This window comes from Cavia porcellus, unplaced genomic scaffold (assembly GCF_034190915.1).
Source record: "Cavia porcellus strain 051 isolate PalLab524CR breed Dunkin Hartley unplaced genomic scaffold, mCavPor4.1 scaffold_21, whole genome shotgun sequence".
In the NCBI taxonomy this organism is placed as follows: Eukaryota; Metazoa; Chordata; class Mammalia; order Rodentia; family Caviidae; genus Cavia; species Cavia porcellus.
The window spans coordinates 63750577-63764026 of record NW_026947504.1 but is presented as its reverse complement, the minus strand read 5'-3'; the positions used below and the strand labels follow the sequence as shown (position 1 = coordinate 63764026).

At 39.0% G+C, this 13450-nt stretch overlaps 1 protein-coding gene across 6 annotated transcripts in view; it reads left to right on the top strand.

Annotated features, from left to right (window-relative positions):
• The first annotated feature begins 712 nt into the window (after positions 1-712).
• Positions 713-13450, top strand: part of Rcbtb2 (RCC1 and BTB domain containing protein 2) — a 46374-nt gene continuing 33636 nt past the window's right edge. The window contains exons 1-2 of one of the 6 annotated variants that reach the window (XM_013140970.3): positions 714-890; positions 11404-11468. In XM_013140970.3, the coding sequence (XP_012996424.1) occupies positions 11427-11468 (42 nt within the window). In that variant the 5' untranslated portion in view covers positions 714-890; positions 11404-11426. The other 5 variants (XM_005007071.4, XM_063232788.1, XM_005007072.4 and 2 more) reach the window with 5 other exon arrangements.

Below are 13450 nucleotides of genomic sequence, written 5' to 3'. Positions count from 1 at the left end.
GCGCTCTTGAACTTATTGCTATCTAAAACTTTGCATCCTTGATAAACATCTCCCCATTTCCCAGTCTCAGCCCTGGTTAACCACCATTGTACTCTCTGCTTCTGTGCATTCGACTTTTTAGATTCCTCACAAGGAAGGTCACACAGTATTTGTCCTACTGCGCTGGCTTATTTCTCTTAACCGGTCTTCTAGGTTCATCAGTCTTGTCGCATACGGCAAACAATGGGACCAGTCTTCTAAGAGGCTAAGTGAATATTTAACAAAGATGCCAGAAACACAAGAACACAGTCTCTTCGATAAATATAATTGGTAAAATTGGATCGCCCACGTGTACAATGACATCAGTTCCTTATTTTATTTTTTATTGGTACCAGGGATCAAACTCAGGACCTCGTGCTTGCTAGGCAGGCGCTGTAGGGCTGTTATAATCCCAACCCCATCCCACTTCAGAAAAAGAAACAAAACCCAAACTAGATTAAAACCTTAAAGACCTGAAACTGTAAAACACAAACTGTCCCAAATCGGACTACCACCTTGGAGAAGGTGGGATTGTCCCACTAGGGGTTCCCAGGAAAAAGGCCGGGTGTGGAGCCCAGCGCTCCGGCGGCGCTCAGACTCCGGGGTCGCAGCCGGGAGGGGGAGGGGAGGGGAGGGGAGGGGGAGGGGGCGGCGGGGCGGGAGGCGGGGCGGGCGGGCCAGGCGCAGTCCCGGCCCCCTCCCCTCGCCAGCACTGCCCTTCCTTCCCCTCCTGACCCGCTGGGAACCGAGTGCGCCAGGCCAAGGTCCGGCCGCTAAGGGGGTGGCGCCAGCTCCCGGTGCTGCCGGGCCCGAGACCGAGCAGTAACCGCGACCCAAGAGGCGGAGCACACGCAGCGCGGCTCTGCGCTGAGGTAAGGGGGTGGAGAAGAGGGAAGCCAAAGGGAGGCGCCGGAGCTGAATCGGGCAGTTCTCAGGTACCCCGTGGCCGCCTCACTCTGACCAGGCTGCCAGCCGCCTCCTAGGTAGTGGAGGGGCAACAAGGGCGAAGGGTACGCCCCGGCCGGGGGCCGAGGCGTCGCCGGGCATGCGCAAACCCTCTGTCTGGGGCTGGGCGCGCGCCTCGGAGGCCGCATCCCGAGCCAGGCCGCGGGCCGAAGCAGCGTTGCGCCTGCGCACAGGCGCGGGCGTTGCGTGATTGGTTACGCCCTTTCTCAGGCCGGACGCCGACGCAGCACTGCGCATGAGTGAATTCGCCTGGTGTGAGGTTGAGTGTGGCGCCCCGGGACAGCGGTGCCTGCGGGCTGCTCAACCCACAGCTTTCGAGTTCAGGGCGTCTTACAGGCGAATTGGCCCGCCAGAGGCGTCTGCCTGGGGTTTTACCTTCCTTCCCACTCTCCCTGTAGGATGCCAGTGCCTTAATTTCTGTCGCCTCGACCCCTGGCTCTCGTCCCTAAGTGGTTCCCTAACTCCTGAGCCCCGAACCGTCTCCCCGACTCGGACAGTTTCGGCTTGAGACAGTCAGTCCTGATGTAGAGGGATTGGGCGGAATGGCCAAAGCTGCTGGGGAACTGCTGGTAGGGACGGGAGAAACCGCCTTCCTCTTCAGCCGGAAGAGCGTCTGCCTCGCCCCGGAAGTAGTTGTTTTCAGTTGTTGAAAACTTTCCAGTGCTCTGCCTAAGTGGGGAAAGAACTTAATGCCTGAATTGGAAGGCAAGTTCAGGATGGACTTTTGGCTTCTGTTCTTTGCAAAATTACATAAAATAATCGCCAGGATTTCGAGCTTAAGGCTAACATAGCGCGTATAATAGAATTAGTTGCTTGTGTCCTCCTGGCAACTGAATCTTTGTCAGTTGAATAAAAATGTTTAATTTAACAATGGCGCTTTGGAACGTTGCTTTGTCACCTAGACGCAAAAGTAATAATCGTTAATTATTTACTGGGCCTTTAGCGTTGCACTTACATAGTATTGATTGTCGGCTTGGGTTAACACTACTGAGTGATAGAATTGGAAAGAAGTATGAAATATAAATGACCTTTATTTTAAGAATGCAGGGAGAGGCCCCCGACCCACCGGGGTCTAGCATTCTCCCCGGGGTCTGGCGGTCTTTCCGTCGGACACGTGGAGTGGGGGTATACATGTAGTTTAGGTTTGGGGTGGTGCCTGAGGGGCATTAGTGATGCTCAAGTAGTCCATTGGTATTCATTTCACACCACAGGTAAATTCCTAGGGGCGGGGAAGATGGAGCACCTTGGTTCCACCTCCAAGGCTTTACCAGCTACAGTGTCCAGCCTAGGGAAAGATTCTTAAACTGAGCAGTAGTACCTAGTTAAATCAGTTTCATAACGACTGGTGCTCCTGTGAGGAGTTTCTAATAAATATTACTGTGTGCCTTGCAATCTTATATAAAAAAGATATTGGTGAATTTAGGGACTGGAATAGAAGAGCCACTTAGGCTCGGGGAATTTGAGTACTGCAGGTAAAATGTAATCGCTTTCCTATCCACTTGACAGTGCATACGTGTTACTAGTGTTACTGAGTACCACGTAAAGCACCTAGAATGAACAGATTATTGCAGCGCGCGCGCGCGCGCGCACACACACACACACACACACACACACACACACACACACACGCTTTTACTGCTGTTTTGGGTTACTAACTGGACCTTCATCCAGAGCTTATGCGTTTGGTATTTTCTGCATGTTTAACCTTCACTTTCCTATTCTGTCCAAATCTGCATGGTATCGGATTTTAAGTCTTGAAACAATTATGATTATCTAAAGTAGTCACGTCTCTGGTTTTTTGAAGCACTTGATCACTATCTGAAACTATATAGTATACAACAAAATGTTTCTTAATTGTAGAAAGTATTTGTTAACTCTACCAGTGAAACTGGAATCCTCAAGACACTAGGTTTTTTACTGAACATGGATTCATTATACAAGTGTTTTTTTTCCTAGGTGCTTGTAATTTTTCAGTGAGCAGAAGATCCTTTCCCTGGACAACATTTAATTGTTATGTCACAAAATTATAAATGCTATTAAAAAATGAAAAAGCAGTGAAAGGAAATTGAGAGTGTAGATGGGGGCTACATTCTAAAGAGCCTAGTGATGGCAACTGTAAAGGATAAATTGAAGGTGATGTTCAAGGTAGAGAACTGGGGCTTAATATCATTCTGGGAGAAAGTATGTTGCTGTGCTCTAGTTTGTCCTTTGTAGAGACCACATTGTGACCACTGTGACAGATGTCATCAGCTCTTTAGATGTAAGAAATGGTTTCTGCCAAACAGAGTTCAAATTATTCAGGATCTTACAGTTTAAACCATCACTTCAACTAAGAGACTGAACTCTTACATGGGAGATATTAAACAATCAACCACTAATGATGTGTTGAGAAAAACTATGCAGTTGGTTCTCCGTAACTTTACACTCTGTGTCCTGGGACTCAACAGGCCTCCAGATTAAAACATTTGTAAAAAATTGAGCCCGTTCTGAACATGTTCACTTTTTTGTCATTATTCCCTAACAGTAGATGATGTCAACTATTTACTTAGTATTTACACTACACTAGATATTTTAAGTCATCTAGTGATTTAAGGTATACAGAGAGGATGATGTGTGCACTGCTGCACTATTTCATGCAAGGAACTTGAGCACTGGTAAGTTTTGGTGTTCATGGGGTGAAGGGTCCTGCAACCAATCCCTGTTGTTTCTTTACAGTTTACTGCACTTTGGATTGCTTTATTTAATTTATTTATTTGCCTATGGTGTTGGGGTTGTGATTGCTTAATGTCCCTTTGATATTGAGCCATGTGGGTGACTAGTGAAGTTCTTTTGTAAGCTGGATCAATGCTTTTTAAAATTTGAAACTATGTAGGAGGAAAGCTCACTAGATACGATACCATAGATAATATTAAATGATATCTCTTGCAAAATTTTAAATGAACCAGACAAACCTAACAAAGCTTTACTCTATAAGAAGGTATAGAAAATGAGTGGGATAGGAACAGTTTTAGGAAGTAAAATGTGGTTCCTTTGAGGTCCTTCACTTAAATGAAATAAACAGTATTTGTACACCAGTACTCTACAAATTTAAACGTAGGGAAACCATTGAATTTATCCTTTTAGGGAAGTGTCATATTCAATTTTAGGTTTAATAGCTATTTGACACTACAATATGCCTATGTCTAAAGTTTATCTGGAGTTATTATAAATCAGAAATGTCTAGGAAAGGGAGACCAGAAACAGGATTATTGGGTTTGTAGAGTGACATCAAAGACTCCTGTTTAAAACTGAAAGTAAAAGTACTTATGGGACTATCTGCTTTAAGTTAGCAGGTAGCTCACCTCTGAGGAATATTCATTATACCCTTTTATTATCTGAATGAACTGTGTCTTATTTACATGGTGATTCCTTTCCAATGGCACGAAGATCTCCAAGAAATTTAAGCCTTAATTTCTTTCTACATTAATCTGACATTAGAATATCCATCTTTTATGTCTTTAGCCTTGCTCGTCTAACCTGAGTTCTTATCTTTTGTATGTATCTCCCTGGGGAAGGTACTGTGAGCTGACAAGTATGAGTGGGTGACTGCCTGTGAGTAAATCATAAATTGAGGCCATTGTCTTAGTTACTGTTTTGGTGCTAGGATGAAATATGCAACATTCATAATATAAGGAGTTTAATTTGGGTCACAGTTAAGGAGACAGTCAACTGGCTACAAGGCAGGAAGGCCACGCGTGGAGGAGTCAGGCAGAGGAAAGCTGCTCACCTTGGGGTGGCCAGGAAGCAGAAGAAGGAGAAGGTAGGAGCTAGAGAGAAGACACATCCTGCCAGATGACACCTCCACTGACACATCTTTCCCAGCTAGATTCACCTTCCATTAGCACATTCAGTTATGGGTTCATCAGTGGATTATTTGGTATAGCACACTGTGATCCAATCACCTTCCAAAAGCCCTGCCTTTGAGTGCATGAGAGTTTTGTTGGATATTCTGGATCTAAACCGTACCAACTGAACTGTAATATTTTCTGTGTTTTGCTGAGTGGTTATGATACAGAATAAAAGGAATCCAAATGAAAATGAACCGAGGTCATGAGCGTTGTTCCTGTTGAATTATTTATATTGTGCCAAAATTTTTAACAGGTTTTTATTCAATAGATATGTTAAGATCTATTTAAATTTTTGATTAATTATAAAGAAGTAAGTTTCAAATTAATTTAAATGTAACTTGCAAGTGCCAACTCATTCATGATAACAATTGAAAACATTTTGCAGTTTGTGTTATTTTTTGTATTTGAAAGGGACAAGTGGATGGGATGGTGTGTATTTGTAATCCCAGCACTCAGGGAGCTGAGGCAAGGAGAGCTGCAGTGAGTTTGAGTGAGCCTGAGCAATGCAGTCAGCTCAATGCCAACCTGAACTGCATACTGAGACCCTGTCTCAACTCCCCCTTGAAAACAAAAAACCTACGAAAAAAAGAAAGTGACCCTTTGTGTTTGGCTAAAAAAGGCCTAAGTCGATAACTCAGTAATCTCTTGAAGCTAAACCCAACTTTGCTTTAGACTTTCTGCCTTAACACTGTCGTTGAAATTTGAAAACCTTTTGCAATTAAAATAGCAACTGAGTTTCTGTGTTCTGTTTTTCATAAACATATGACATACTGTTTGCTTTAGTTTTCATTATTCTTTTAGAGTTCTAGTTTTTCCATTCTAATATAATTGTTTCATCTTCATTAGTATCTATGTAGCTATCTATTGTTATTTATCATTTTCCAAGCTCTCATTTAAGAGGAACTAAATGAAAGCTAACATCCATTTTTGCAAGTGACCTTTGAGATTCTATTTTATTTTATGTTTATATTACCTGAAACTTAAGAATGGCACTAAAAAGGCTATTAATGGTAATAGCTCATCAAAGCATATACTTGGGAACTATCATTCGTGCTGCAAATCATATGATGGTGTCCTAAAGACATTGATTTTCTTTAAGTTTCAGTTTCTGTTTGATTAGACAAGCATCATACATCAGTTAGTATATTGCCCAAGTAGAAGAACTATTAAGTAGCATTAAGGTTTTTGTTTTCCTCCATCATTGAGGGTTGAATCCAGTCTTATGCATGCTAAGCAAGTACCCTACCACTGAGCTACATTGCCAGCCCAAGAAAAGTTTTCTTAAAAAGAAATGTTTCTCAAACAAGGCTTTAAGAGGTGACCCTCATATTATCATATTGAATTTCAAAATAACTAACAGTGGTATTTCTCTGCAGAAATTCCTTTTTTTTTATGGGAGCATGTCTAAAAAACAGGCCTATCATCATTTAGAAACTTGATTAACTGAAAATATCAGCTCTAAGTGCCCAGTATTGGGTTGCAGTAATGTATACACAAGGATCTACAAGCTCATATTCCTTTGCTCCACATTGTTGTATTTTCTGTTTTACATATTTGCTTTCCACTCAGTGCCTACCTCAGACAAAAGTCAATATTTATTGAATGAATTAGGCAAGTGAATGTATGTCCTGTAATCAGCTTAACTTCTTTTCCAGGTCAGAGGTATTACCAAGTAATATGGCACATTGTGCAACAGACACACTGATTAGTATGAATTACTTTACCAAACTGTGGTACAGGCTGCCAGTTTTATGCTTGTACAGGGAAATGAATTACTTGACTTTTGTGGATTAGGAATGGATATATTTGCCACATTGTTTTTTTTTGTTTGTTTGTTTTCTTTTTTGTTTTTTCCTTTTTATCGGTACCGGGGATCGAACTCACGACTGTTGCTTTCAAGGCAGGCGAAAGCTTATGCCGCTGAGCTAGACCTCCAGTCCCTATTTGCCACATTGTTAAAAGACTATTTTCTTTTTTTTTTTTTTTTTGCATTTTTTTTTTGTCTTTTTCATTTTTATCGGTACCAGGGATTGAACTCACGACTGCCTGCTTACAAGGCAGGCGCTTATGCCGCTGAGCTAAATCCCCAGCCCAAGACTATTTTCTTATGTGCTAGTCTTCAACTATGTAGTTGTTAAAGGATAAACTCTTGTAATGTGCTCAAATAGAATTATATCTCCCTATCAGGAGTAATTTGGAAATAAATTATTGAACTATATAAGTTTAGGAAAACATCTGGAATAAGAAATGTCATTCAGGGTCAGGGATTTGGCTCAGTGGTACAGCACCTGCCTGGCAAGTACAAGGTCCTGAGTTCAATTACGGGTACCCCCTCCCAAAAAAAACCACTAAAAAATGTTATACAGACATAATCTTACTTGGTAGACATGTGGTTCTGCAAAATTACTCTTGAAAAATACTGGCTCTGTAATGCCAATTCAGAGTCTTGAAAGAAAGACCAGTAATTGCTGTTTCTGCTTGGGGTAAGCATCCTTTATCCCCCCCCCCTTTTATCTGCATTGCAATACAGTAAGATTCTGTAATAGCATTTTATTATTTTTAAACAGAATCAAGAAATATATAAGAAGCTATTCGTGCAAAGCACAAAGAAGTTTTGTTTGTTTTTTAACAAACAACTTTTAATATGAGTAACCATGCACATGAGCCAAGTAATATATCCCAAAACCAACAGGTAGGGAATAAAACAGTGAAGTAATATATAGTAGGATAATGAGATGATATTACTATCATACTGTAGTAAAATCCTATGGAATGATCTTATTCTGTGATATCAACATTACAAAATCATGCTACTACAACTGCCAGCCTCTGCCCTTGGTCTTCAAGAAATGTTGCCCTACTGTTTGTAAAAGGGAAGTTTGTGAGCAGATATAGACCAGAAATAAGAAACACATTTTTGCCTATTATAATAACATTAAAGGGTTTTTTTTCTCTATTTTGGATTTTTCTTCCATGACATTTAAAATACTATTTTTGTTATTGATAACATTTTATTTTAGAGATGGCAAAGAAATTAGGATTTATGAATTATCAAATTTTATTAAACTTTTGTGTCCACAGTAAAGACAAAATCAAAATGGTAATATTCTGATTCAAAGATTTTTTTGAAAACTGAATAACTTTAATCTCCTCATTCATAGATTATGAATTTAAGCTTAAAGTCTTGAAAATTGTCTTACCATTAGAAAAATTGTAGCATACAAATTCATTAGTAGAATTACATGGGGTCTTTTATCTTTGGCATTGCCATATCCAAGAGTTAACTTCAGAATTTTATTATTCTTATAATTGAGCACCTCTCAATGAGCAGTGCAGTTTTTTTCCATAATAGAATTGATAGTTCCAAAACACTTTATCAGAAAAATAATAGATTGTTAAATAGCAAGATAGCATATACTTTGTGCTCCTGTGACAATTTATTTTTGTATTTTCATTCATTAACCTTGTTGTAGAATTCAGCTTTACAAGGACCTACCAGGAACAGGAATACTGATGATGAAATACCAGGCTTCAGAAATATAAAACAGTCAGATACAAATATTTTTGGAGGGAACATTCCAAGCAAATCAAAATAATTTTATTTGGAATGTAGACAGGAAACACGTAAAATATCCGTGCTATACAGTAGAAGGTCTAATAACAGGGGTTTTGGAATCAATCTTGGACCTTATCCTAATTGGCTGGTGACTGTTGGTTGATTTATTGAAAACATGTTCATAAATGTAAGTAATAATTATATCTCATACTTCTGATTGTTCATTTAGCTGTTTTAAGATTAAATGAGATACTGTCAGGCACTTACTGCCTGGCAGAGGTTAACTATTTAACTTTTGCTGTTATTGTTTAGAATATATTTTTATCACATCATGGATGTGTTTTTCTGCATGTCTTTGTGGGTTTTTAAAAACTATATGTCAGTATTCTGTTACAATATTGATGATAATAATTGGATGAAATCACATAAATAACAAAGTGAGAAAACTATAGTTTCCAAAAACAGTATCTATGCAATAGAGCAAATTGGAGAAACTAGATTTTTTACTATGTATGTATCACATTGGAATCATAGAAGAAGAAAAAAAAAACCCAACAATTTTCTACAAAGCTGGAGAAATCAGCACCTTTTTTTAGTGTCATACAATAGTAATTAATCCTTTGTTAATTTTAAGTCTTGGACTTCGTGATCTACAAACATGGTTATGTTAATCTTATACCTAGTGCTAATTAAATCTTATAGAAGTCATTTTTTTGCATGTGGTAATTTCTATGTGACACATGTAGTTCTGTTTTAACATGATCAAATAAATACAATGGCCACCATTCTAGTTTTAGAAGAATTTATTATACTTGAAATTGATCAAATACATGAAAGAGTCATTTATTTCCCCACTTTAAAACTCAGGATTAATGGTCCCTGTCTTAGCCCATTATTAGTACGCTTCCTTCTACTAGGAACAGAGGAGTTTAAGTGCAAAGAAACTCTTTACTTTGGTTCCTCTTACTCTTTACTCGTTATTGCCTTTTTCTTTTTGCTTTGGAATTCCTTTGCTTCATTCTTCTCCTTCCACTTCTTTTTTTCCCCTTCTCCTTCCTCCAACCCCATGTTTTGTGGAGCCAGGATTGAATTATGAAAGACTGAAGCGGGGCCTCATACATGGTAGCCAAGAACTCTGCCACTGAGCTACCGTACCCCCAGTCCTCTCTGTTTCCTGTCGTATTTTTTGTTACATTGATGTTGGAGGCAGACATGCAGAAGGTATTTTCAGTTCAGGTGAGGCAAAAAAGAAATCCTTGGCCTGGAGGTGTGGCTCAGTGATAGAATAGTTGGTCAACATATATTAAGCCTTGAATTTGATCCCCAACACCTGCCTCCAACACATTCAACAAACTCAAAGGAATCTCGAGTGTGCAGTCTTCACACAAATTAGAACCTAAGTGTGCAAAAAATCAGAACCTAAGAATGCTTTCATTGTATGCTGTGATGATTATGGCAGCAAATGACTCGTGGTCCTTTATTCAAAGAGATTATACATTAACAGTATTAATGAAGTTAATAATGAAGTCAAAAAGTTCTATGGAAATGCAAAGGAAGAAGAGTTCATGTTATTTGGAATCGGCCATGTCAGTGTAAAGTTCAGTGACAGTTATGCTGTTTTAGTGAAAATTGGGATTTTAACAGAATTGCTAAAATGGTATGATGTATAGAATTAATTAAATATGACAGACTGTCTTTCCATATTGCCAATCAGATCAAGTTTTGTTTAACAAGTTCTAACCCTTTTGAAAACAATAAGTGTGTCTTTTTTGACTTGCTTCCAAATACTCAAAGTAATGGTTTGCTACTAATAACCTAGTTTGAATTACAGTTATTTTGAATACATTATTCTTAAATTCTAGAAACATAGCTGAGGAAAAATTTACTCAGATCCTTAGGGGCACATAAAATATTGATAAGGAACTTTGTTAAGACAACCTCGTTTTTTTTTTAATCTTTTATCTGTCCAAGTATAAGGTTCACTATTCTAGCAAGTATCAGATAAAATGTTCCAATGTTAATACTTGAAATATGGATTATATTTCAATAATAAGGAATCAGCCTAATAAATTTTAAAAATCAACATTATTAAATATAGTTTTATTTAAATTTTTAGAAGATAATATTTTATTTATACTTATATTTGAGATAGTTGGGTAATGATTGAACTGCAACGCACAGACACCGCACATTGTCTGCTAGGGCTGCTCCAATGCCACTTCCGCCCCCGATGTCACTTCTTCATGGTAGCAGGGAGTCACTGGAGATGGTTATTGAAGCGGTAACATTCAGTGCTGTTGCTACGTCCCTGCTGGCTGTTGTTCCAGGCCTATTTGATTAAAGTTTAGGATAAGAAAGCCATGTTCATCCTTTCATCCTTTTCATTGGTTTCTCCGGTTTTTTTTCCAGCTTAACAAATCATAACATTCTTCAGTGGATCTTAGAATTGATAAATCTGCTCTTCACAGTGATTTGGAACTTTACAATCCCATAGAAAATTTGACCAAGGTCTAAAATTTATTTTCCCTTATCCAGAGGAAGTTAACTCTGAAATAAATGTTTTCTATTCATTTTCTTGTCAATATGAGAACCTACAGCTTTTCTAGTATTACTTGTTAGCGCTCTGCAGAATGTTTTCTATAAGAGTCCATAATAGTGACAACACCTTGTGGCTCTTACAGATGTTTAACTCCTGAGCCTAAACCTTAATTCCCTTGTATTCTTTTCACGATATCTGAGCTTATTTTGCCTGTTGAGTAGAGGTGATTTTTCTTTTTTCTTTTTTGAGATGGGGATCTCACTGTGTTGCCTGGACTGATTTAAGTTCTTGAGTTCAAATGATCCATCTGTCTCAGCCTCCCAAGTGTTGAGACTACAGGCGCACACCACCTTGCATAACTTAGAAATCAAGTCATTTTATCCTGCCTGTTCACCCAGCATATGTGGTCCTGATTCTACCACATACTCTTTCCTCAGGGACTGCACAGGACTGAGGCCATATGGAAGAAGAACTTCCTCTTTTCTGTGGAGACAGTGACAAGGTTAGACAGAATCATGCCCCTGGAGCATGTGCATTGTGTTGCATGAAACATACTTCATCAGGGATCTTTTAGTCCCTTCCTAGGAAGATCACTGAGATAGAATCTTCCTTTGGGCTCACAGTGTAGTGCCTGAGATGCCAACTGATAATTACTCTGAGGATGTAGATTCTGAAGGGGCCAGCTGGGAACTGATAAGTGTTGAGGGGTAAAAAAGGGGTTCCTGGGGACAGTGACATTGAGGCACATAGGCCTCCTGTCGCAGATGATGCTATTGTACAAAAGACTCTGAGATAAGCAATACTTAGATCCTTCTCAGAGACTTTTAAAAAGTCCTAAGACACATAATCTTAGAAGGTGAGTTCCCAGTTCATCGTACTTTTGCGTCACATCTGAATATGGAGTCAACAGCTTAAGGCCAAGTAGTGTTCATTTGCTATTAAAAGTTCCACTTCTTTCAGCATGCCTATTGATTTCCACCTGGTAATATGTTATTAAATTTATAAAATCTGTGCTTATCACCATTAAACAACTTAATATTGATCATCACTTTCATTTGTCAATTTTCCACTCTTTTATAAGTCAAAATCAATACAAAATGCAAATTAATTACACAAACCCAGCATATTGTATGAAGATGGCAGAGCTTCTGAAAGTAAACTACAGCATTACCATATGTAGGCTAAGAGTTGATTTGTAGCCCTTGTTGAAAGCTTCAAAAGTAGCTTATGAAAATACTGACAGGACTTGGCAGACTTACAAAATTTAATAGAATAATCTGTGTTTTTTTGGGAAGGATGGATTTCACAAAATAAAAGAAAGGATTTGCAGAGTCAGCAGTGAAATTACTATCTTGTTACATCTAAAGTGTATATTGCTAGGAAATCCTCAAAAGGCTAGGCATTACCTTTTTCTTTTCTTTTTTAAGAAATTCGTTTGGTAGGCATGCTCAACATATAATTATTCTTTATAACTAGCCATCTTTAGAGTTGAATTGTGACAACTGGACAGAAGTCTATAATTAAGTGAAATACAGCCATCCACAGGATTTCTCATATTGATGCAAAGCCTGGTAGTACAGGGATCATACTCAAAGGACTAAGAAGGTCTCTAATTTTATGGACAATGTATTTCTTTTATTATATTTTCCTTCAGATAATATAAAATCTCACTACTTTGCATATCTCAGATGCCAGCAACAGGTAAGAGAAATGGGCCACATGTAGTGGTGGTGCTTGTTTACACCTATGGATCTGTCCATTATACATCCCCAGCTCTTGCTCAGCCAGTCCCTTCCTGATATGCAGCCACAGAATGTTTAGGGGTCTGCAGAGACTGCTGGTCTGCACAGTAACTGTCAGGTGACTGAGACTCCCACAAGAACTGTGTGGTGAATCCTGGTACATTGTCTTGTGAATGTGCAGGGATCCTGTAATCACACAAGACTCATTTATTTCATTTTTACAAATGAAGTCACCAGTTCTCTCCGTAGTGGTGCTCCATAGACTTAAAAAAATGAGTGTTTGATGACACTCCAGTAGTCAGCCTTCTGACAAATTCTGAAAAGCAAAATAGTCACATTTCTAGTGTTTTAGGTTTGTTATTATTTGTTTTCATTCTGTTGTGACCTCCTGAAAAGAATGATTATATTTCATTTTTATAACTTTAATTCAGTGATGCTATCAGGTCAAATTCCCCTAAACAGTACTATACTTTAATAATGTCCAGATTGCAGATTATGTTGAACACCCACATAGTTGGAATTCAAGTAGTCGGTAGAGTCAGTAGTGCAAGTGGGCCAGGATGAAACTTCAGAGCTGATGCCTTTGAGACAAGTGTTTAAAAGCTGATTAGGGGGGCTGGGGATTTAGCTCAGTGGCATAAGCGCCTGTCTTGCAAGCAGGCAGTCGTGAGTTCAATCCCTGGTACCGATAAAAAAGAAAAAGACAAAAAAAAAAAAAAAAAGCTGATTAGATATTTACAAT